The sequence below is a fragment of the Anser anser genome (assembly GCF_964211835.1).
Source record: "Anser anser genome assembly, chromosome: 1".
NCBI classification, from domain to species: Eukaryota; Metazoa; Chordata; class Aves; order Anseriformes; family Anatidae; genus Anser; species Anser anser.
Genome location: NC_139720.1, coordinates 43,755,187 through 43,778,583, shown reverse-complemented (window position 1 = coordinate 43,778,583; position 23,397 = coordinate 43,755,187). Strand labels below are relative to the sequence as shown.

Below are 23,397 nucleotides of genomic sequence, written 5' to 3'. Positions count from 1 at the left end.
TACATTAAATTAGTGAAGCTCCTGATGTAAGAAATATCAAAGGCAGCTTACTACCCCAGTCTGCATACAGTACATGAAGCAGCAAGAGCACATCCATGATTTGGAATGAATAGAGGTGTGAGACCTGATCTAACAGAGCTGGCTTTGAGGATAAAAAGAGACTCCTGTTTGAGGTTCCCAGCTCTTTGCTGATGCTGCCACTACAGTGACCAACCACTGCTAGGGGAAAAAGTGGCTTTTGTGATGTGGAAACTTTCATCTTATTTATTCAGGACTTAACTAAAATGGAAAGTTGCAGTACAGACAGGAAAAATAGAGTATGCCAGAGGAAAAAAAAAAAGGACCTTAATCCCCAGATAAGGGTGACTCTCGCAACTAATATAATTGTAATTAAGCCATGCACAGTTGTGCTAATAAATGTCACCATGTAATAAATAAAAGGCACATGAAACATTCATTCAAGTAGGGTCAAACTCTTCAAAAGGCATTCTCTTGACTGTTATCTCCTCAGTGGATCAGCTTTAAAAAAAGCTAGAAAAAGATCTCTAAATAGAGCTTATATGTGTTGCCCCCCCTTCCCTCCTCCTTTCTTTGCCCCCTTTTTTTTTCCTTTGCCTAAACAGAGGCTGGCAGGGCCTCAACCTAAATGAAGCAACGTGTCTCCTTCCCTGAACTTGCCTTCCTGAGCAGAAATTCTCTCCTTCTCTGTGGCAGAGTAAAGGCTCAGGCACAAGTTGCAGAGGAATCTGGAACAGGCCTGATTCAAGGCAGGATTACTGTGAAGAGCAGAAAGATACAGTGAAGAAGGCTAGAAACATCCTCTTCACACTTCCACTACCACACACTGCCTGCCAAAGCTTCAGTTTACTGACTGGTCATATTCAAGCACCTGCCGTCATAGCAGGACTCCAGGAACCAACCCAGGCTTCCAGGAAAATCAAGAGCTCCCAAAGAACAGTCAGCTCACAGGCGTGGCAGATGCAGTAGCGGTGACAACAGTGAGCAATTCCAGATGCCTTGGGATGATATGAATACAGTGGGGTATTCTCACAATCATCGTATCATGTATTCGCATGAAGTCCTGCAAGGGCAGGACCCCTAACTTTGCAGAGAATGCTGTACGAGGGTGGATCCTGATACCTAATTTCACTGGCAAACACTGGTGAGGAGTTTGCCAGCGTGAAAGATTTTGGCACAATGGTGTTTCCAGGGATGAGCCATGAAGAATGTCAATAGAATGTCACATAAAAGGGTGAGAACAGCTCTAATTGTAAGTACTTCTCTCTCCAATTATTTCATTCAGAATAGGACATAATCAAACATCTTCACGCTGTACCTTAGCATCCTTGATGCCGCACACTACTGTACTTAGAGACCTAGGTCACTCCCCACACACCACTCACAGGCACAAACATCCCCACTTTAATTTCCACAGTGTTAAGCTGGATGAGGGTGCAGTGTATTTTGTTTACTTTTAATGAGATACAGTCATAGGGAAGAGGAGGTAAAACATCTCTGCCGAGCAGAAGGGAGACTCCCCTATCATTACTCAACCTAGAAATCATAATCTCTGCTACAGAAGACCCTTTGCAAGGCCTCCTCTTGAAGTCTTCCTCCTCCCTTCCACATCTTACGCCTTATCACACCCCAGGGAACAAAGGTAGTGGTGATATGTGCCTTGGAAGCCGGAGCTCAGATGGAACTGATGCTACTGTTACTCCTTTACAAAGCACCCACCAACTTCACTCTTCCAAAGTCAGACTGCTTCATCTCTGCACAGCTCACAGAGGAGCACAGAATTCTCACAGAGCTGTGAAAATTCACCCTCCCCCTAGCTAACTGCTTCTCCCTTCTCACAGATCCAGCTTTTCCAAAGGCAGTGTTTACAATTTGCCGTAAGATACAACCACTCTTGAGTCTCTTAACCTCCCTTCTTGCTTAAATCAGGTGCATCAGATAAGGCCTGATCTGCTTTGCCCTCTGGAAATTTTTGACTCACTCTCAATACACATAGCACAATACCTTTGTACAGAGCAAAATCTGGCCTTCAGCTCCAGCGTCAGTCGGATGAAGGAGGAGGATGCTAGACAGAAAGCAAGGCAGAAATGTCAAAGGAGCACAGAATATTTATGATAAAGGAAAATAGTAGCCTGGCCCCATAATTATCTCCATGCAAGCCTGGTGAACAACGCAGGCCATATCAGTAAGAATACATGTGTTAGGCCATCTCTCCCACAATAAACTATTCCAAGTTTGGTTTGGAGGAGAGTATCTGAGCTTTGTTTGTCTGCTCAGAAGGAAAAGGGAAGATTTGACAGCTCTACATGTTTAGAAGAGAGGAATTGAATTCTATGTGTCACCGCTGTGGTGTGCAAAGAGCAAGGAATACAGAGTACATAGGAGTTCTAATCAGCACAGAGAACATGATCCCACGCTACCACCATACCCAGCTTTTTGGAGAACTTAATCCGCATGTTTGGCACCACCATAAAGAGGGTATTTAGTGCTGAGATGAAAACCTCCATCACTGCCGAGCTGACAGCCCTTTCCAGGTAGTTCTGTGGAAGGAAGGAAGGATCAGAGGCATGATATGCAATACACACTGAAAGCAGCAGCTTTCTTCATGCCTCCCGCCCTCTCAGGAAGTTTTCTAAATCCAAACAGATAGAGTAATAGTTCTACCAAAATGCCTGGTAGCACTTTGAAAGCAACTAACATTCCCCTCAGCCAATGTTATGAGCTACGCAGCTAACACTGCAAGACATTACAGCAAACGTGAAACATTTTCCTGGTTCCAGCTGGCAACCAGTCAAGCCCCATTACTGCCCACATTACCCTGGCCATAACTGCTCTTGCAGGTCCGATGGCCAATTCTGCAGCACGGCATACAGCACAGGACATATACTTAAGTGCAGCTGACTTCAGCAACACTTAATGTAGAGTTTTATTGAGCAGTGGCGAACAGGCATTTAAGTTCTCCACAGAGTCCAGCACTAAAACATTTGGAATAGAACGACTCAGCTCACTCTTGCAGAAGGTCACTGGACAATTTTACCACAGTCCATTAATTTTTACCCAGATCCAATGAGCAAGAAGCAGCTCTCTGTCTCCAGCTTTGCCAAACTGGACACGCACTGCACCTTCCCTTCAAGGCTGACAACAGCAGTGCCACTGCAGCTGCCTACCAGCAGACTGGTTATAAAACCAAAACATCTCCAAGCCCCCACAGCAACCGCAAGGATCCATACCTGAACCTGTGGCAAAGCACCAGTAAAATTTACTCAACGTTTGCAACGGGGCTGCCATGGATTAGATAACATGGCAGGTATGCTATGGGGATTGCACAGTCTGAGGAAAGACACTGCCATCTACATGGAAACTTTAAGAATTTCTCCACCCTCTGAGACTAAATACTCCCATTTTGCATGAACTATCTAATACTGCATTTGGCTCTGAAGAAGTAGAAAATGTCACAGCTATTCTGGGTTTACTCTACATGCTCCCTTCCCCGTAAGACCTGTACCACCTACTGCTGGTGCTTGAGGGCACCTTTCATAAGGAACAGACCAAGTTTAAAGGAACAGATCAAGTCCAAAAGAAGCCTTACCATGACCATGGGGATGCAGAGACTGTCACAGATCCTCAGCAGGAACTCAGAGAAGTTGCTCAGCGTCTCCTTGCTCTCCGAGCCAGGGGCAGTGAAAGCGTTCTCCTGGGCCATGGGGTCACTCTGGAATTCCACTGCTAACCTACAAACACACAGCGGGTACCAGAGGAGAGAGGAATCCTCCTCACTTTGTAAAGGAAGCCAGGAGACACTACATTTCCACCGCGAAGGACCCCACAGATACTTGATGGGCTGCAAACATAGGAACCTGGCAATAACACAGAGCTACCTCCTGAGTGAAGCTATTAAAAGTCAGCAATGTTGCACAAGATGACCACACTTTGGGAAAGGAAGACTTAGATTCTCTGAATAAAATATCTGCTGTGGGAGGCCCTATTATCACAAGAGTAAAGTTTTTCAGCCAGGCCACAGTGCCTAGAGCACAGTACAGCAAACCTCATGAAAATCAGACTGAGGGCCACTCAGCTCATCCAAAAAACATGACAACCTTCAGCACCATCCCAAGACACTGGGTCAGCACAGACAGGGACATCTTCTGACTGAATTCTCTCAGCCAAGACAAACGTAAGTGATGCAAGGCAAAATAACCATGGTGACCAGACTCGCCTAACAGCAGATCTGGTTTCATACCCAAACTCATCCATCTATCACCTTTTCCTGTGCAGCTGGGGGTTGAGAGAGAGCTCTCACACAGCAAAACGGGAAAAGTCGGTGACTATAAACCCCCTTGCGGTAACAGGTTACAGACATGAGCAACTAACAAGGTCATCATCTGGGGCAGATATCTACCTGTTAAATGGTTAGCCCCTCCAGCAGTGAGACCACGTACCCCAGGGCACAGGAATACAGCTTCACACATACCTTCCAACAGTTCTTGTATCACCACCAGTTTGGGCTAATTTCCAAGCAGTCCTTCACTGACCAAAATATGAAGCTGCTAGGTCTGAGTCAACTTTCTTAGCAGACACATACAGGTGTCACAAAATGTTCACTATTACTACATATCCCTCCTTCTGTTGTTTCACTGACAAGCGCCATGCATTGAACCCACCTGTGGTATTTAAGTGGTGTGTTTGGTAAAGAAATTCAGTCACAAGGACAGATGGACAGACACACACACTACCCACCTGCATCCCTCCCTTGTCCTCACCTGCAGGCACTTCTGAAACTTTCCAGGGTGTTGAGCAAGAGCTGGCCCTGTCTCTGAGAAACTCTGCTAAGACTCTGAGACACTGGGAACAGGAGATCGCCCTGTTAAAGGACAGAATTCTTCAAAATCTTGTGTTCAGTGTCAGACAAAATGGTTTTATTCCCTGATACCAGCAGTAGGAGAAGAACATTTTTCATTTCAATCACTTCTTTTACATAGGTGTTTCTTTACTATTCTGCTTTCCCTAGGGAGGGCAGAGTTAGAGATTTACTGTGCTCTTCCTAGGGAAGGCAGAATTACAGGGCTAATTCTGCACTACCGTGTCCCTTGGGTGGTATAGCCTGTATTGCCATGGTTTGGTCTAATCTAAGTTTTAAACAGCTCAGCTTCAAACCCTTCTGGGAATACTTGGATAGTGGTTGTTTTTTTTTTTTAATTTATTGTGTTTCTTCCAATTACTATTGACTTGGTGCTGAGCAGTATCTCTCCCTCTTCAGAAATCTTATAAGTTCTCCACTCTGGCTCAGATTTGTAAGCAACTATGCATGTACTGGCCCTTGTTCCCACATAGCATCCTACTGAGTTTAGCCAGAAGCCACCTGCAGGGTCAGAGTTCATCATCTGCCCAAGCTGGGAAACACTTGGAACTCAAAATTTGCCTTTACACCGTAACCTGTTGAGGTGGTCTGCTCTGAATACTGCCAGAGGATGACTTGGCAATGCACTGGGCCTGGCAGTTCAGAACTCCTTATCTTCCCCCATTTGATACTGCAGCACGTTATTACAGCTACAATCATTTCTCCTTTTCCCCCATTAAAGACAGCCTGAATGTCTATGCTGTCTGCCTAATTACCTTCCTGTGAAGCTTTTCATCCTGACACAAAGCTGTGTGTGCAAATAGATTGACCAACATCTACCTATGGGGCAGAAAGCTTTTATGTTTTCTCCAGGCAGATAAGACAGACATTTGGTACCAAACAACTTGGGCCTAAAGATAGCTCAGCAGGTATTTTGGGTTCTGGCACCCCCACAAGATGCTCTTGCCACTCCAAAAATGCAATCTAAACCTACATGACCCTGAGCCTAAAGCAAGAAGGCTCAGGCCTTGCCTTGTCACTAGTCATCAGTGATGGGAGCTCCCCTCACAGGTGCACAGGTCCCAGCAGCACATCACATTAACTGCGTATTCCAGGAACATATTCCAGGGACATATTCCAGGAACAGGAAGGGATTGGCAGTTCAAATAGCGGCTAACAACTCCCTTGCTAAGGAATCACTGTGTATACAACGTGACTCTCTTGGTCTGAAGGCACAGCGAGAGATGTTCATTGCCAAAAAAATAGACTGCGTGATGCAGCCTACAAGCGGGGGCCCAAAGAAGGGGAGGTTCAAATGAACCTAGCAGCGCTGAATATATAACGAGAGCAGCACGCTCACTTGGTGCCCCACCAATTTTCACTGATTTAAAAAGAGCACTCACCAGCACCCATCTTTTGCTCCTTCAGAGATGATGATTGTTACCTTGTCAAGGCATGAGGAGCAAAAGAAACACCAGAGACCCCAACAGTCACAGGTAAGGGTACGGAACATATAAACAACATCCACATGCTTAGGAGGATCATCCCTATCCGGCTTGGTCCTACCAATGAGCACAACTCGTGACTTACTGCATGCTTCTTGCTACTCTGTGGTGGGGAAAGGTCAGCACATCTCTTCAGCACTGCCTCCAGCAGTTTCTGCAGCTTTTCATACGGGACTGGAGGAGAGCTCAGATGGTCCTTCCTGAACAAGAAGAAAGAAAGACAGCATGTGCGTTCCCTGCTGGGGACATTCCACGTGGGAAGGAGACACCAGCAGAAATAACACCCCTTTGGATAGCAGTGTGCCACTGCCATTTCTCTCCAGCGCAGCATACTAAGGTCTGAACAGTGCCTTCATGCAGATGTGAGCCCAAACACACCCTCGCTGCGTTTAGTGTCCACTCCCACTACATTCAGGAAACATATCACTGTACGTGGTCTTATGCTTGGTCTTTCTTATCTGTTGGGATAGGCCAGAGCGTGACACAGCCACAGCAGCTGCAGTTACAGGCCTGCCTGGGATGCTAGGTCCTTGCTGCAGCATCTTGCTGCCTACCACAGCTCCAGCGCCCCGGCAGGTGGGTGGGAAGCTAGCTCTGCTATACCCATGCCTACTCAGCCAGAATTCCCACTGCAGTGCACACTCACCCACACAGACACAAGGGAGCCACAGAGACCAACATTTCTTCAGATCTATCTGAAGAAAAGCCTGTAAACGCTTTCCTGCCTACCTCAGAAAAGCTGCCACAGCTTTCACAGCCTCCACTACCACCTCCAGCACTGGGCAGTCCACTGTCTTCATCAGAACATCAATGGCATCTAGGCATATGCCTCGGTTTGTGAATAACGTGATTTCCACTGGTTGCCTGCGAAGAGGAAACAGAATAAGCAAGAATAATATTGTCAGAGTAAGCAACAGTATCATCCTCCCCTTATCTGACCAAATGGACAGCTGAGCCGTGTGGTTCCAACCATGCTTTTCAGTATTCAGAGCCAGCTGCTCTCAAGGATGTAGTCTCAAATTTGAGCAGGTGGAGGGTTTGCTACAAAGAGTGAACTTCAGCAGGTCTGGAGCCCCACTATGATGAAAAAAACCCCGCAGCCTGGATAACTCTGTGAGTGTACCAGCAAATAGTGACATGAAAAGCACATGAAAAACAGGCTCTGCAAAACACAGAGATCTCTCTACCTAGGACGTAATTCCGAGACCATCTGCTCTGACCATTTGCAGGTTAATCTGGCAATCCATATCTCTGAGTAAACAAGTAAACACTACCATCCTAGAACAAGGACAAGGCCATGATAATAGCTTCCCTAACAGTCCTACAGCAGTTCTAATGGCAGATGCTGCCAGAAGGGCTGGAACTTTCAAGAACTTAAAAAGTAAACAGGAAAACAAAAAACAAACAAAAAAAAACCAATGGGTTTGACTTTTTTTCTTGATAGTGATCATTTTGGTCATCTGATCACCTTGTGGCCCAACACCTTTGAGTATTCAACACAAGAGCACGGAGGGATGACAAGTCATTAATCCCATTACTGGGCAGAGATGTGCAAAGGGCAGACTGTGCTCATGTGGCTCCTGGCAAGCCAGGTACAATCGTGAAATAAGGGAGAAGACAGGCAGCTACATGTGGGAGAGAGGCACTAATGGCCTGCCAGAGGGCCTCTCCAAAGCAAAGCAAGAAAAGAAGGACAGCATGACAGCATCCAGACTTGGAAGCCGGAGTATTCCCTGTTACTCAGTTTTCACAGACATGCCAGACTAAGGCAAGCCAGGAGCACAAGCTCCCATGCACAAAGGTAAGAGAAAAGCAAACTTCAGTAGAAATTAAATTTGCAGCTCAGCTTCAGGGCAAAAAGTGAGCAGAGGCAGAATCACTCTTTAGTTACTCAACGGGATCAAATCCAGTTTGACAGTCACCTCACGTTCTGCTGTGAGAAAAGGCTGAGAGGTGGGCAAGGCAGGGAAAAGGCCGGGGAGCTCAGGCACCAGGATCAGCCTCTGGCCCAAGCCGTAAGTAATGTGCTGAACTTGAAGTTGTTTCTACTTATACTGTAATTCTATTAATCCCCTCTATTTCCTTCCTTTAATCACTGACCCTCTGAAGTAAAACACATCGGGAAAAAAAGTCCTCGCTGACTCATGCAGGGAGGAAGGGATGGAGGAGTGCTGCTGACTCACTCAAGAGGCACAAACCCACTTGCAATATGGTGCACTAGGATGTCTGCAGGGCCTGGAAAAAAATGCATTAAGGACAGCACTCCTGCACCTTCCTGCAGCCTCGTGTCTCCAGGCCCCAGACTGTGCCTGCCACTCTGTGCTGGGAGAGGCAAGGAGCACTCCAGGGAGAGCTACACACCATTCCTGACACTTCTAACAGTGCCAACAGAGGCAGCACGTCCTGTCTGGATAACACCAGAGCGTGGTGGTCACTTACAGAGCAAGGGAATCCAGCTGCAAGAAAAAACAAGAAGAGAGGTTCCAGGATGAGACCCTTCTCTCCGTATGATATAGTTTTAAATAAAGTGACATTTCAAATGTAAACCTCAGAGAAACAGAATGTGTACGCTAGAAAATTGGAGTAATTGCACAGAGCGTTCCCTTTGTTTTACAAGCATAAATGCTGTAATTAGTGTTTCCCACATTCTGGTTTCTCTTTCTGACAGATCCCACACTGGCATCCTCACGCTGTTCTAGTGCAGCTGCTTTTCCTTCTCCTTTTTAACCTACCACTTGCTATAAAATTGACTGACATTTCCAAAATTCAGCTCCAGGGCTCTCCTGGGGGAACTAAGTGGCGAAAACAAGACTCTGTCACTACCATGACAGGACAGGAACAAGATCACACAGGCAGGAACAGAAAGCACAGAAGATAAACAAGCCAGGGTATGTTATTCCTTAGCAGAAAACAAGGGAAAAACTGACAGAACACATTAATATTTCAGCCTGGAATTTGTTTTTGCTGTTTGAATTTAGCTCAGCTGATGACAGAGGACTCGAAGCCATGGAATTTACATGCTCTTTTTTGTCACTCTTAGCAGGAGCCAGCCTGCTCAAATACACCTGGACCTTCCTAGTCTTCCCCTCCTGTTCTGTCTACAGCTGAAAGGAAAATTCACCTCCCAGACTGCCAAGGAAGCAGGGGGATGCAGATATACTGGTGGTTGTATGCACAAAGAGGACAACGTGCTTCAAACACAAAAGCTCTAGCAGTGTAGGTATTGGTCCTTAGACAAAAACCTTAAAAAGCAAAAGCACAACAGTTTCCATTTTGGAGCACCAAAAGCTGCCTGTGCAAGCCAGATAGAGGGCACTTCCTTACCGTTTCAGTATTTCAGTGAAGAGCAGGAGCCCTTGCTTGTGTAACTCCACATTGTTCAGCTGCAGGACATCTTGGAGACTCCTCACCAGAGATTCAATGCCTGCAATGTTCAAGAGAAGTCACAGAGAGGGTTTTTAATACCCCAAATTCCAGGATGGAAGCAAAATGAACTTTTGAAAGGAAGGAAGATTTAAACAATCATTTTTCTGAGCCACTGGCAGAAACAACTCTCTAAAATACTGTATTCACTCAGCTCCCTGATCACAGGCCTTAATCTCCACTGCAGGAGGAAAGTTCAGAAGAATGGAAGGAATTTGGCCTTCCTAAATCCATCCTTGGCATCTCCACTGCAACACCTAGTAGTAACTCCTGATAACTGGTTACTAGTAATAGTAAGGTTATACTAACAGTCATCATAACTAGTTATTATAATGGATGCATGCTCATCGGCAACTCATTAGGACAGTGGCACTGTAAATTCAAGCCGTGGCAGACATCACAAATATATCTGGTGAGTACTCATTTTCAGGGCTTTATAAATCCTGACTGGAAACTGTGATTGTGTGTGAAGTGCTGAAATGCAGCTCGAGGCACAAGCAATGCTGGCAGCATTACTTGCGGTCGCTCTGTCAGAAAGGCTGATGACTCACCATAGACTGTGTGACACTTGGAAAAGAAAAGGCGCTCTTCAGTTAGCAGAAGCAGACAGCAATACACTGACCAGATGAGAATCTCGCTGTTGCACAAGAGACACTCGAACAGGAATTCTGTGAACACAGGCACACACAAATAAGGGCACCCTGGTAAAAGGCAGTCTGTTCACAGCATGCACAGCTGCTCCTAGAATGGAGCAGAGGGAGGAGGAGGAAAGCAGGAGGCGTAGCAACAGCCATAGGGAGAACTGTTGTATTATGAAATGGCAGGAATGGAGGCTGGAATGGATTCTTGGAGGTATGCTAGTCTTCAAAACACAGTGACTAGAGAGCAGAGACCCACAGGCAGGCTTCTTCCCAGCACAAACTTATACAGCAGGAGCTGAATTGTGGTTCTCACCTTTGGCACAAATGAAGAGCCACAAAGCAAGCTATAACAGGTGAAGTGATCTTTTCTCTCAGAACTTTTCTGTCTCACAAAGAATTTGCAAAAACAGAGCATTCCTGTGTTGTGGGAGTAGAGTGAATCAATGAACCATCTCCCACAGCTGGATTCTAAAGCTAGATCTCCTAAACCAAGTTCTGCGCACACTTACAATATTTAGTGGGATAAGATGGAAACCCTGCCTATTTAGGCTTTGTATCTATACTGCATGATGGGCCTTGACCTCAAGGAATGTCCAGATTCTTGCAGAGGAAACTCCATTCTGCCTGTTGACAGCTGCTATTATACTTCCAACTGAAAACTCCTTCTTCACTTCTATTTCTAAAATCACATTAGACATTTTTACTGATACAAAAAGATCATTGCATAGATTACGCCAGCAGTGGATCTCATGGGGCCAGACTGATTCCTAAAACAAAGAGCCAGAGAGACAAACAATACAATGTTATTGCACTTCTTTACCTGGGACATCTGCGTGAATAAAGGCAGGAGCATATCTGCTGGGAGAGTGAACCAGCACTGCAGCCACACAGTGAGAACTCGCTGCCTGTAACATCTCATCTCTGGTCAACAAAAACTGTTGGGAAGCAAAAGCCAAAAAGAAAAAAATGAAGGAAACTGTGCAGATATGAGCAGTGAACAGTTCCTTCTAAATTTTTAAATTTAAAATAACTAAATAAAATATCTCTCTTTTGGCATGTATTTCACTGATTAAACTTGGTAAGGCAAGGCAAAACACTAGGCCAAATCCACAAAAAATGTGGAAAAACACGAGAACTACAATAGAGAATATAAGAATATAAGAATATATATACACACATATATTTATATATATATATGCTTATAGAAGAATAGCTCTGCCCCAATGCTTAGTCTTAATGACACTACAAGAGCTTCAAGCAATGGTGAGTAAAACCAGCTGAGGCCACAAGGAAAACCTCTCTCTCCCCTGCATGATTCAGGAATGAACAATGAGGAGATCTAAGGGGTGTCCCCATTTTCCACTGCAGTCTCTACTGCTAGTCAGTGTTGGCAACAGCATTCAAGTTAATCGAATAAAGATTCAATAGAGGCTAATAAATTTTTACTTCTACCAACAATTCATCTCAGAACAAGGGATAACCCGTTAGAAAGTCATAGGCTGCATGCTGTAAGACTACTTTAGCAATCACCTTTTTGAGAACAAGTGGAAGTGGATTTTCCCCTTCTAAGAAGTCAGAGTTTTCAGATTCCTCCTCTGTCCTTGAATTATTCATAAGAATGGATACAAAATGGTCAGACTTCAGCAGCTCCTTTAGCAAACCTGAAAAAGTGGGAACAAGAGTGAGCATCATACTGCACATGAGACAGGCTCTTACAGAAATAACTGCACTTAGTTAAAGGACACCCACACATATATAAAAAAAGCACCCCCAGTATAAAAGTATGGAGCACTGTTACAGGTATTGATGCAAATCATCAGTACACATCAGTACAAACTCACAAGGGGTAGTGCCTGAGCTCAACTTTCAAAGGAATCATCATCCTTTTCTAGTGGCTGAGTAGATGATCTAAGGAGCAATCCAATTCTTACTCACCTCCCACAAGAACAAGAAATTCCCTTGATGGTTTGCAAACAAGAAGTGCCAGGAAGGCTGAAATTGTGCTCTCCAGCACATAAACGCAGTTGGAAGCATAAATGCATGAAAACACCTCTTCCGCATTACCTTTTTAACCTGAAGAACGTGATGCCCCATACCTGAAGATGATATTTGTTAGACTCCTTCCCACTGCCCTACAAATCCCACCTGTCTGTGCATAGCGTTTACGTTCAGACACTTCCGGGCATTCACTTATACACAGTGCACGTATGCACCTCTAGCAGCAGGTCTGGGTCATTTGATTGCTGTGTGGTAACAGCAAGGATCAACTGCTTCAAACAAGCAGAAAAACAACTCTTCTAGGGACCAACCCACATCAGGACATCTAAACTATCCAAGGATTTCTCCTTTGTTCTAAGCCTTCCCTTGCACCTTGCAGTTTCTCTCAGCAATGCCTTACCCAAACAATTAACCTGAAGCTCCTTTGTCTGAGCATGGCCCAAAGTATTCAAGAAGAGACCACACAGCTTTTCTTCGCAGTGTGCCGAGAGCCTTTCTGTGCCAACAGGAGAGGAGTACAGCTTGCCATACAAGTAGCAGACAGCAGCCTTTACACCTTCGTTTGGGTACATCAAGCCCAACGGCAGATGATCCACTAAATTACCTAGTGTGAGGAACAGAAATTGCAAGCATTCACACCAATGAACTGACTTTGTTACAGCACCCTTGAAACCTTGTGTTGTAGTTTAAACCCAGTAGGCAGCCAAGCACCACACAGCCGCTCACTGTCTCCTCCCAGTCAAAACCAGTATGACTTGCCAAAGCCCACCAGACAGACTGGTGTATGCAGATTACTGAATGCCACGATTAGACGACGCACTACTTCACCACCATCTCTCCCCCTGACCCAGTCAAACATTTAGGAAATCAGGGAATGCTCCTAAGAGTCTCTGAGCAGAGCTACAGTAAAAAATAGCCAGAGGAGCTCACTGTTCAACACATGAAGGTCCACCACCCCCAGCTACCTCCCCACACAGCTAAGTATGCTTACCAGACCCCCAGGGGCTGGACCAAGGAAAGAAAAACTAAATGCATATTCCTGCAGGGCATACATACAAACCCCAGTTCAGAGGCTGGTTTTGCCAGGCTGGCTAAGAGCACGACATCAAGCCTGCTATTGAGGTATTGACCAGCAACCCAAGAGGTCTGAACGCCACTCCAGCTTCTGGGACAAGATTCTTGTGTGGCCTTCATAAACTCACACATCAGGGATGGGGCAGTGCACGCACGCTTAGGTGTATTAGGGCTGTCACTACAACCCCTCAGTGGAGCATGACAGGTTACTCACTGTGCTTTACCACCAGTATATCAGCAAAGACTGGGATGGCATCTGCCAGCTTGCCCAGGAGTGTGAATATGGGCAGGCTGCCTCTCATGGTAGTTGCTTTGCTCAGCTGTAGAGGAGACAGAAAGAAGAAAGAAAAAAGCGTTTCATGGCTAAGAACACAGACCAAAGGTAGAAATGCACACAGAACAGCAAGCTCTCTGTGATATATAATGCTCCAGAACAGGATCTTTCCTAAAGTGGGTCCTCTTCGCCATTTAGGATAGATCAGAGGAAAACTCTGAACACAACGATTAAGTCTTCTAAAAGCAGCAGTGGTCTTTTAATTAATTCAAGAAATCTCTTGCTTATTGTCCCTTTTTATCCCTTTCCCCTCCAGCTCCTTTATGAGCAGACGAACCAGCTGAACTTCTCCCCACTTTTGCTATTTCCTGATTTTTTGTATCCCATAGGGCCACCACAAATTTAGGAATAAAGACAGCAAAAGCACGGGCTGGGAAAGCTCCTCATACCACTGTCATGGTAAGGGAGGAAAAGAAGAATCTGAGGACGGCACACAGCTTCATGAGAACATCATGAAGCCATACAGCTGCAACGTGTCATGGGAACAATAGAAAACTCCGGAGCAGACACCAACAATGCCAAAATCACAGCAGGGGAGCTGGCATTAGGACGTCATGTTACAGCAGAAGCTGCATCTGAGTGCAGTAGCTGCAGTGTTGGAGGGGTTCTCATTCCCCCATCTCTTCAACCTCTGAAAGACTGAAGGGAAGGGCAGGGAATTCATCTTCACTGACCTCTTTTTGGCTTTCATCCAAAATGTAGCACAAGTACTGCTCGGACTTCAGCTCCACTACCAGATGCACCAGAACTAGGCAGGAGAAACAGGATCAGTAACTCACATCGAAGAGCGCTCACAATCCATCTTCCACAGGGCTTTAGCAGGCCAGTGAGCAAAGAGCTTAGACATTAAATGAGCGTGAGGGTGCTGAGAGAGCAGGGTAACACCAGCAGTCCCAGCGCTATTACTCCTGATAGCCCAGCCGGGGCTCTCTGTGGCAATATTACAGCAATCCTAGCAGCACCACAAACCATGCATGGAAATGAACTGCAAGTGACAAACAGAGCATCAGGACACCAAGTAAACATAAGGAACCAGGAAGGGAAGGAAACAAAGCCCTAGTCTGAAGCTATTAAAAAAAAATCTGGTAATTGAATAGAGCAGGCTTCCTGCTGTATGAAAACCGGCCTTTGAAAACATCCTTCCAGAGAAGGCATCAGAGCTGTAACTGCTGAGTGTCCTTAGAAGCAGGCTGAGAGCTCCTCCTCCAGCTGCTACTGTCCCTGAGGTCTACCAGCCATTTCTACCGACTGCAGGTATCCCGTGCACCTTTCCAGAAAGCAAGACCCTACTCATCTTTGCTCCCCTTAACTGAGTCACTGTACCCAACGTTGTTCCATATGATTTGATCAAGCTGGTTTGTATGTATCTTCTTGTCATGGCATGACTCATTTGAAGCAGAGCACACTCTACAGTAACACATTCTTGTCATTTGTATTCTAAGAAAGCATCATAAAAAAATACCAGAGACTTCTAGGTTTACTGTCTCTTGGTATATCCAGGGCAATAGTGCAGGTTTATCTAGGAGACCTACTTTAGCTAAAGAGATACACCTCTCAGCAGAGGCATATCTTGAGGCAGGTGATATATAGATGGTTTAGTGGTCCTTGCTTGCCCAGAACTCTCAGAATTTCTAAGAATTTTCAAGAATTAGGTGTCATTAAGTTAAAATTGCTCTGTTTGAGAGCATCTATCTCTCAGCTGAACCGTATCATGGCAGAATGACCTCTCACCTTTGTAACACCATTTCAACCACATGCCTGAAAACTTATACCCCTCTGAAAGGAGCTGGTCATATCTCCTTTCATCTCTCGTGGCCGGACAGTAGGAAATCGTTGCTCTGCAAATATCACTAGACTCAGCAGAGATACGCAAGGTTAACCGGACTGCAGAGATCCCTTCTCAGACCTGCAGGTGCTTCCTTCAGAACAGAAACAAAGGACTGCTCACAAAGGGGACTCTGGAGCCTGTATGGCTAAATCCCAAATAATCTTTGTCCTGAGGAGAAAGCACTAGATCCGAAAGCTCACTGAAGCCAACGGGAAGACTTCCGTTTGCTTTAATGAGACTTCAGTTAGGTCCAAAGACGGAGCTTTGTTTACCACTGTTACCAATCTGATGCTAAATTCAAGGTGCATACAGAACCTGTCAGAGAAATGCTAATATTTAAATCTGCGTGCACTTCTTCCCTACCCTCACCCTCCCCCCCAAATATTGGCACAGCCTGCTCGTCACTCTTGCGGTTGAAAGAAAACAGATGCTCTTCCCAATTCCAACTGTGCAGAAGCCGAGCATCTCACTCACACTATCAGACAAGATGGACCCTTCTTCACAAACCGCCAGTGGCTGAGACATGACATCTGCCTCTCACCTTCTATGAATTGGTCCTGGGCGTCACTGTCTTCCACAGTATGGCACATCCCTAAAAGATAAACCACAATCAACTGTGGAACTCGTTCCTGCTTGTGATCATCAGTGCTGTAAACACTTTTTGCAAAAAGAGCTGCAAATTCTTTCAGTACTGTTTTGTTTTCCCCCTGCTTCATGTCAGACCAACCTGACTTTGTCAGAGGAGGGTGGATACTCTCAAGGAGTATTTTGTAAAAGGGCCCCTTTAACCAGGACAAAGGGACTATGAGGCGCTCAGTTCTCTTGTAATTTTTACAAGGTTGTTTTTACTCTTGTACTTTAAAGTTGAAGTCAGTGGCTCCACCTATGTAGGTAAATATGAAACTGCAAACATTACCACATCTCACTGCATGTATCCAGCAGCATACATCTGAATTACAACACTCCAGAATGACAGAAGTTAGAGCCCAGCTGCGAGATGTCCCTTCCATCTTCCATTCACACCCATCACTGAGAGCAGCATTCTCCCTCCACAGTACTGAAAACGCTGAGACTACATTTAAACTCTAGGTTTAAGGCATATGGAAACAATTCCAACACTAAATTGAAGCTGTTATTAGGCACCGTTTTCCAAGTTATTTGCACAATTAGGCAACAAATGAGAACAAACCACTATCTCACTTTGCTGTTTCTTCTCAGAAAGAGCAGTCAGGCACTGGAATGGGTTGCCAAGGGAGGTGGTGGCGTCACTGTCCCTGAGGGTGTTTAAGGAAAGGTTGGATGTGGTGCTTAAGGACATGGTTTAGTGGGTGACATTGGTGGAAGGGGGGTGGTTGGACCAGATGGTCTTGGAGGTCTTTTCCAATCTTGATGATTCTGTGATTCTAACCCTACCTCTCAGCTCCTTCCAACTTCAGGTATCTCCAGCACTGACCAGCCTGGTCCAGAACCCACTTCTGTCACACCACACCAGCTGTTTCAGCATACCCAACCAAGTAACTTCCCTTCCAGATACTCCATGATCTCTCAAAAATGTGACCAATTACACACTGTTGTATTATTACCTATTACACCTATTATTACACCTATTATTGCACCTATTATTACACCTATTATTCTTTGTACCCCAAGCCAAGACTGGGATTCCAACTGTTCCAGGAGTTACACCAAGTACAGCAAAATCCCACAGCTGTCCCCCCAAAAATTTAATTGTATTCTCAGAGAGGCTGATTATTTATGATCAGAGAAGAACACTGAAATGCAACTACGTCTCCCTGTCTTCTGGGGTATTTAGAGTTAGGATCATACAGTGTAGGACCAAACTGGCATAAGCACTGCTCCCTCCACATCTGCACAGGACTGTGTGTGCAGACAATAAAAATGTGTGCAACTCAGAAAACTAAACCTGCACAAAGTTCTGTTTGTAACGAAACTGTTTTCAACATGCGCACAGCAGAGTTTGTGCTAGGAAACCAACTGGGAAAACACTGCTTGAATTATTCAGTGTGTCATGGGAGGGGAAGGGCAAAACAAGAAATATCTGTGATGTGCAACTGAGGTCATGGACTTAAAGAAATCCACTATATTTGCTCTTTGAAGGCACTTGCATTCAGATCTTCCACCTTTCTCTTCCTGCCTTACAGTTCCCTCATTTACACTATTATTTTTTTCTCTGTCAAGATTTAACACATTTCAAAGACCAACAGCACTGCTATGCAAAGAAAAACCAGTCAGAGACGTTCAAGATCTGAGACGCTGTTACTGGAAAGGCCCTTTTTTGACACTCCTCTGAACACTGCGTTCTGCTGCGAGGCTAACCCCCCAGAAAGCAGCAGGTATCACAGACCTACAGCTACCAGAATTTCTACAAATCTAACGTGATAGTGTGAAAAAAAGCACTGTATAGATTACTTTGCATATTTGATATTGGATCCTGCAGCACCCTTTTAAGCTCACGCTTTCATTTCTGTGTGAACCTTTGCGTAATGCCAAGCTCAGCAAGACGAGAAAGCAGTGAGGCGTGAGAGCAGGACGGAGGGCAGGCTGAGAAGAGCCATACGCCAGAGCACTCTCTGTTCTCCAGAACGACTTCAAAGGAACGTCAGGAAAATCGCAGGAGCTTTATTAATGTGCCAGTTCTGCTCCTTGGGGAGCGGGGAAATTAATTAACCTCTTCCAAGCAGTTTTCCATGGGGAGCAACTACACCTAACAGTGGTGGTGGAAGCATGGAGTTGGGTAACTCAAGTCTCGTTTTTTCCAACGTGTTTGAAATGGGGAGAAACCTCACGTTTTCACACCTATCCCCCCAAAACAGGCACCTGCCTTCTCCCTGGCACGGCACAAGGGAGCTCTTACCAAAGAGGGCTCCTACCAAAGAGGCGCAGACCCTCTCGTCCAGTGCCAACAGCCGGATGACGGGCAGCGCCTGCCAGGCCAGGGCATCGCGCAGCCGGGACAGCGCGTGCTTCTTCCGCACCAGCTGCGGATGGAAGAGGACAAACCCGTCAGGGAGAGGCCAACCCGTCAGGGAGAGGCCAACCCGTTGATGCTTCGGCCTGGGCTAGAGCTCAGCACCACCCGGGGGGCTACCAGCACCGAGCCCCCTCAGCCCAGGGCTGCAAACCCCAGGCTGCGGAGGGGAACGGGGAGGACGGAGGGGAGGCAGTGTGTTCCGCGCTGCCCACCGAGGCACCACCATCGCCCAGGGTGCCCACGGCGCAGGCGAGGCAGAGCGGCGGGCGGAGGGGCAGCGCCCATCCCGCAGCGTGGCGGCCGCACGCCTCCGCCGCCATCACGCGGCCGCCGCCGCCGCCATCAGCTCGGCCCCGCCGCGCGGCGGGCGCGTGCGCAGGGCGGCGGCGGTCGCGACATGGCGGCGGCGACATGGCGGCGGGGCCGGGCTCGGTGGAGCCGCCGCCCGTCCCGCTGCGGGGCGGGGAGGGGAAGGGAGCTTCGCCCGGCCCCGCAGCCCCTCGGAGCGCAGCGGGAGGGCGCTGCGGGGCTCGGTCACCGCCGCCGGGGCAGCGGGGGTGGAGTAACGCGGCGGTGAACCGGCACTGAAGGAAAGCGGCGAGGGGCGGCCCCGGGCTGCCCGCCTCTTCCCGCTGCCGCCCCCTCAGTTCCGGCGAGGCGAGGCGGGCCGGGCCGCTGCGCCGGGGCTCTGCGCCTCCTCCTCGTCCTCCTCTTCCTCGCTCCCTCACGCACCGGGCCGCCGCCGCCATGGTGAGCGGGGCCGGGGTGGTTGCGGTGTGGGGGGGGTGAGGTCGGGGGGCCCTGGCCCCGCTTCCCTGCCCCGGGCCCGGCCCGGCGGCGGCGGGCGGGGAGCACGTGGAGGCCGGGCTGCGGGGCCGGCCGGTCCCGGGGCCGGCCCGGGGGGCTCTGGAGGCAGCGCGGCCGGGCCCCCGGCCCCGAAACGGCTCTTAAATTATAATTTAAGAGCAGAAAAGCGAGGTGACCCCAGCAGCCGGTATATGTGGTGGACTTGCTGCCTATCTAGCGCTACTCCGAACAAGCTCCTTTGCTCCTGATGTAACGCGCTTTACTCTCTCCTTTCCCTAGAGCGAGGCAGAAGTGAATCCCAAAGCCTACCCGCTGGCTGATGCTCAGCTCACCAAAACGCTACTGGATCTCGTGCAGCAGTCCTGCAACTATAAGCAGCTACGCAAGGGAGCCAATGAAGGTGAGACCTCCCTGTTGTAAAGTGTGCTGGAAATGCTGTGTTTATAGCAAAGATCTTATGAGAAGCTGTGGCTAGAGATTCTATTTTGTCTCTAGCTGTGGGCCAATAACTTTATATAGATCTGGCTATTGTGTGTATCTTTCTTCCCTTTCCTCCTTACAGCCTGCTTAAGCAATATTCAGGCACAGAACAAAGCTTTCCAACATTTACACACAGTTTTGGTAGAAGCTCAGACTGTATCACTGGTGTGTGTGCTGTGATCGTACATGAGCAGCCCTGTGCTGGCATCACTTGTTTGTGAATCTCTCCTATGCTTGAGGGCAGAGCTGGGCACAGTACCCCAGGTGTGACCCTGTGAACAATCCCATCCCTAGGATCTGCTATTTGCACTCCAAAGGCCAGCCTTCATCTTTGCATGCGTGCACTGCTGAGCACAGCTCTGTTCAGCCCGCACTTGAAGCTGCCTTGGTTCTATTACATGGCCCTGTAGCTGCTGGTTTTCTTTGGCCTGTCATCTTGCTAGATTTCCTCCTTGCTCACATTAATTTCAGTATCTCCTAATGTTATTTATCATTAGATGTGCATTACAGAAGGACCTAGACTTACTCTTCAGTTTCTTTTACAGCCACGAAAACGCTGAACCGAGGAATAGCGGAGTTCATTGTGATGGCTGCCGATGCTGAGCCCTTGGAGATCATCCTGCACCTCCCTCTTCTCTGCGAGGACAAGAATGTGCCTTATGTGTTTGTGCGCTCCAAGCAGGCCCTGGGCCGGGCTTGCGGTGTTTCCCGGCCCGTCATCGCCTGTTCAATCACCATCAAGGAGGGATCACAGCTAAAGCCTCAGATCCAGTCTGTCCAGCAAGCTATAGAGAGACTGTTGGTCTAAACGCCTATGATTTCAAGTGTGTGTGGAATGGGTAAAAGATGAAGTCAGGGGGAATTAATGTCTAGCTTTAGTTGGTGATGATAGTTTTTATACCGGTGTTCCATTTCAAAACACCACATTTTTGTTCAATAGCGGCTTAATTCTTAAAGTGTCTCTGCCTCCTCTTCCCCCTCTTTTCTCTTATTCCACTCCAACATAGTCCTTCTCATTGTAGTACTTATTGAAAAGTGGTTGTACAATTGTATTTACTGTTGGATGTTCAAAAGAAAAAAAAATCCCTCCCCATATCTCCATGTCTGCCTGCTCAGGGCTTTTTTTAACCTACCTGTTAGTTTCCTTTGCGTTAGAGTATTTCTGCTAAGCTTCAGCCTCTAACGGGTGTGAGTTTGTGCTTCAGAAGGGTTTAGTCTACAGAGGACAAGGCGTGTTGGTTCCTCAGTACAATGCAGGTATTCGGGCTGCTGGAGTTGTTCTGAAGTGAAGCAGCATAGACCCTATATAAGGCAGTGGCTACTGTGTAGCAGCAGGTGGAGCCGGGATCGGTACACATAGCACAACCCTCTCTCTTGAGACCAGACAACAGACTTCTGGAAAAGCTGTATGGGGAGTGGAAATCTTACAGCAGTGCACAAGGGGAAATTTCTTAATTTCACTTATTTTTAAATACTGTCTTTCTAAGAAAATAAAATTGCTGACAAAGCTAAACACAGGAATGTCCGTAATTGTCGTTCCCTTGGGGAAGCATTTGCCACTAGCTGAAGTGTTCCTACTTGTAAAGCTAAATTGCTCAGAGATTGCCTGAAGGCTACTCAGTGTGGTGTGTGGTAGTTCATCCTTCTTTGGTTTTCCTTGCATGGACTGTATCAATGACCTGCAAAGCTTGGGCTCCCTAGGATTTTTAAGTACAAAACATCGTAGACGGCAACTTGCTGTGACTGACAAGTACCATACATCTGGCAAATTATAAGAAGGATCCCATGCTTTGAGGGATGCTACTGCACTATGGTCATCTAACTAAAGATCAATGCTTTAAGTCATGGCCAGAACAAGAGAGCAAGTAATTTTTCAGATAAAACAACTTGTGGCTCAGGAAGAGAATGATAGGTAACCTTATGATCTGGAAAAGCGTGAAGCACCATCAGCGTTTTGGGTTAGTGGTGGTTTTACAGAGTTAGCTGTAGTTAAATACATATTGTGTAATAAATCCAATTGCTTGTCTGAGCAGAAGAGTAAACCTCTGTGTTGGAGCAGATCATACCAAACACGTTTGCAGCATGCCTGGACTTCTAACAGTTGGAAGTTTATCCCCAGGCTTTTGGCTCCTTACGTGGCTACCCAGCTCAGTTGTGCTTCTCACCTTTCCAAAATGGAAAGGAAAGCTAGAGTGGAAAGACTGAGACGTACAACAGAAGGGAAAGAAAATAAGTTCTGTAATGTTTCCACAGAGGCACCAACTACATACCTCTATTGAGTACATCCCAAGCAGATGAAACCATCTCATGAAAAGACTTAAATCGTGTTTGTGTACTTGTATAAATGGCTGGTCAATTCATCTCAGCAAGGACACTAGTGTTGAGTCAATACAAAGATTTTGGAGTCCTATCATTAGTATGAATTTTGGAAAGGCTGCTGTTCCCTGATGCTGATCGTTGAGCTAGTTGTGTTTAAAAGCACAACTTTGCAAAGGATTTGCCCTCTCTGTACCATGCCAAAACAGCTGATGTAAAACAAAGCACATAAGGAGCATAAATAAAGGATTCTTGAGCAAGCCAAACTGACTGATTTTCTGCTCTGAAGCCTTCTACCATCATCCTTGTTAAACTTCTGCCTAATGTAATAGCCTGCTTTAAGAAAAAAAAAGGGAAAATGTAATAACCTAGACAAAATGTGCCGTTATCATCTAAAGCCTGGAACGTATTGTGCTGGGGGGTTAGCAAGCCAAGACAGAAGTTAACAAGGGCATCCACGAAAGGAAAATTCACAGAATTAAGGACAGAGTAGACTTGCTATTCCAAGTCTTGTTTACAGTAACTTCTTCGCCTAAGGGCAAAAGGAATTTATTGCTTAGACAGATCCTTATTAAAAATATCTACTGTAATGCAAGGTGATTGAAAGCAAGACCATCTGGTTCCAATCCGGCAGAGCTCAATACATGTTAGCTCCTCTTCTGAGAAGTATTGTGCAAGTGGGCAGTGTGCTGGTAGAGCTAGGGTGGTCGAAGTATCAATGCAGTGTTTGCAGCTGGCTCCTAACAAGTGTGCCACACTCGCTACAGCATGGGCACGACTTTAATATATGACCTAATTCTTCAGTACATTGCCTAACTGAGCGTGCCAAACAAGAATCTCTGCTGAACGCAAAAAACAACACAGACCAAAATGAGCATCTCATGTATTCTGTGTTTGCATCCAGTGGTAAGTTACAGTTTAGGAACAATTAGCGTTGTTCCCTACAGCAACGAAAATTTAACTCACCTTGCACTGCAAGACAGGTGGGACATCCTGGGGTGAGAGTCTGAAAACCACTATTTACACATCCCCAGATGCAGCCTCCAGAAGTATAATTAAAAAAATAGCCGAAGTAACTAGCAAGGGCTACCCGCCACAGCTAGCTATTTTTAAAGCACGGATTTTAGCACCGAAGCCTGTTCAA

The 23,397-nt window shown here is 46.6% G+C and overlaps 2 protein-coding genes across 4 annotated transcripts in view; one reads left to right on the top strand and one right to left on the bottom strand.

Annotated features, from left to right (window-relative positions):
• The window catches only part of LOC310881830 (coiled-coil domain-containing protein 134-like), a gene marked incomplete at its 5' end in the record, with an annotated part of 40,228 nt that extends 21,165 nt beyond the window's left edge, over window positions 1-19,063 (bottom strand). For all 3 annotated transcript variants that reach the window (XM_083799616.1, XM_083799613.1, XM_083799614.1), the window contains 17 exons: window positions 679-776; window positions 2,023-2,083; window positions 2,447-2,558; window positions 3,608-3,749; window positions 4,779-4,879; window positions 6,446-6,560; window positions 7,090-7,224; window positions 9,685-9,784; window positions 10,335-10,451; window positions 11,245-11,359; window positions 11,955-12,085; window positions 12,823-13,026; window positions 13,711-13,816; window positions 14,505-14,578; window positions 16,200-16,250; window positions 18,534-18,657; window positions 18,863-19,063. In XM_083799616.1, the coding sequence (XP_083655742.1) occupies window positions 679-776; window positions 2,023-2,083; window positions 2,447-2,558; window positions 3,608-3,749; window positions 4,779-4,879; window positions 6,446-6,560; window positions 7,090-7,224; window positions 9,685-9,784; window positions 10,335-10,451; window positions 11,245-11,359; window positions 11,955-12,085; window positions 12,823-13,026; window positions 13,711-13,816; window positions 14,505-14,578; window positions 16,200-16,250; window positions 18,534-18,657; window positions 18,863-19,063 (1,987 nt within the window). The remainder of the gene's footprint in view (window positions 1-678; window positions 777-2,022; window positions 2,084-2,446; window positions 2,559-3,607; window positions 3,750-4,778; window positions 4,880-6,445; window positions 6,561-7,089; window positions 7,225-9,684; window positions 9,785-10,334; window positions 10,452-11,244; window positions 11,360-11,954; window positions 12,086-12,822; window positions 13,027-13,710; window positions 13,817-14,504; window positions 14,579-16,199; window positions 16,251-18,533; window positions 18,658-18,862) is intronic.
• SNU13 (small nuclear ribonucleoprotein 13) lies at window positions 19,024-22,519 on the top strand. Its single transcript, XM_083799694.1, has 3 exons — window positions 19,024-19,400; window positions 19,737-19,857; window positions 20,483-22,519. Exons 1-3 carry the CDS (start codon window positions 19,398-19,400, stop codon window positions 20,743-20,745), a joined length of 387 nt encoding a protein of 128 aa, XP_083655820.1. The 5' UTR covers window positions 19,024-19,397; the 3' UTR covers window positions 20,746-22,519.
• The last annotated feature ends 878 nt before the right edge of the window (window positions 22,520-23,397 follow it).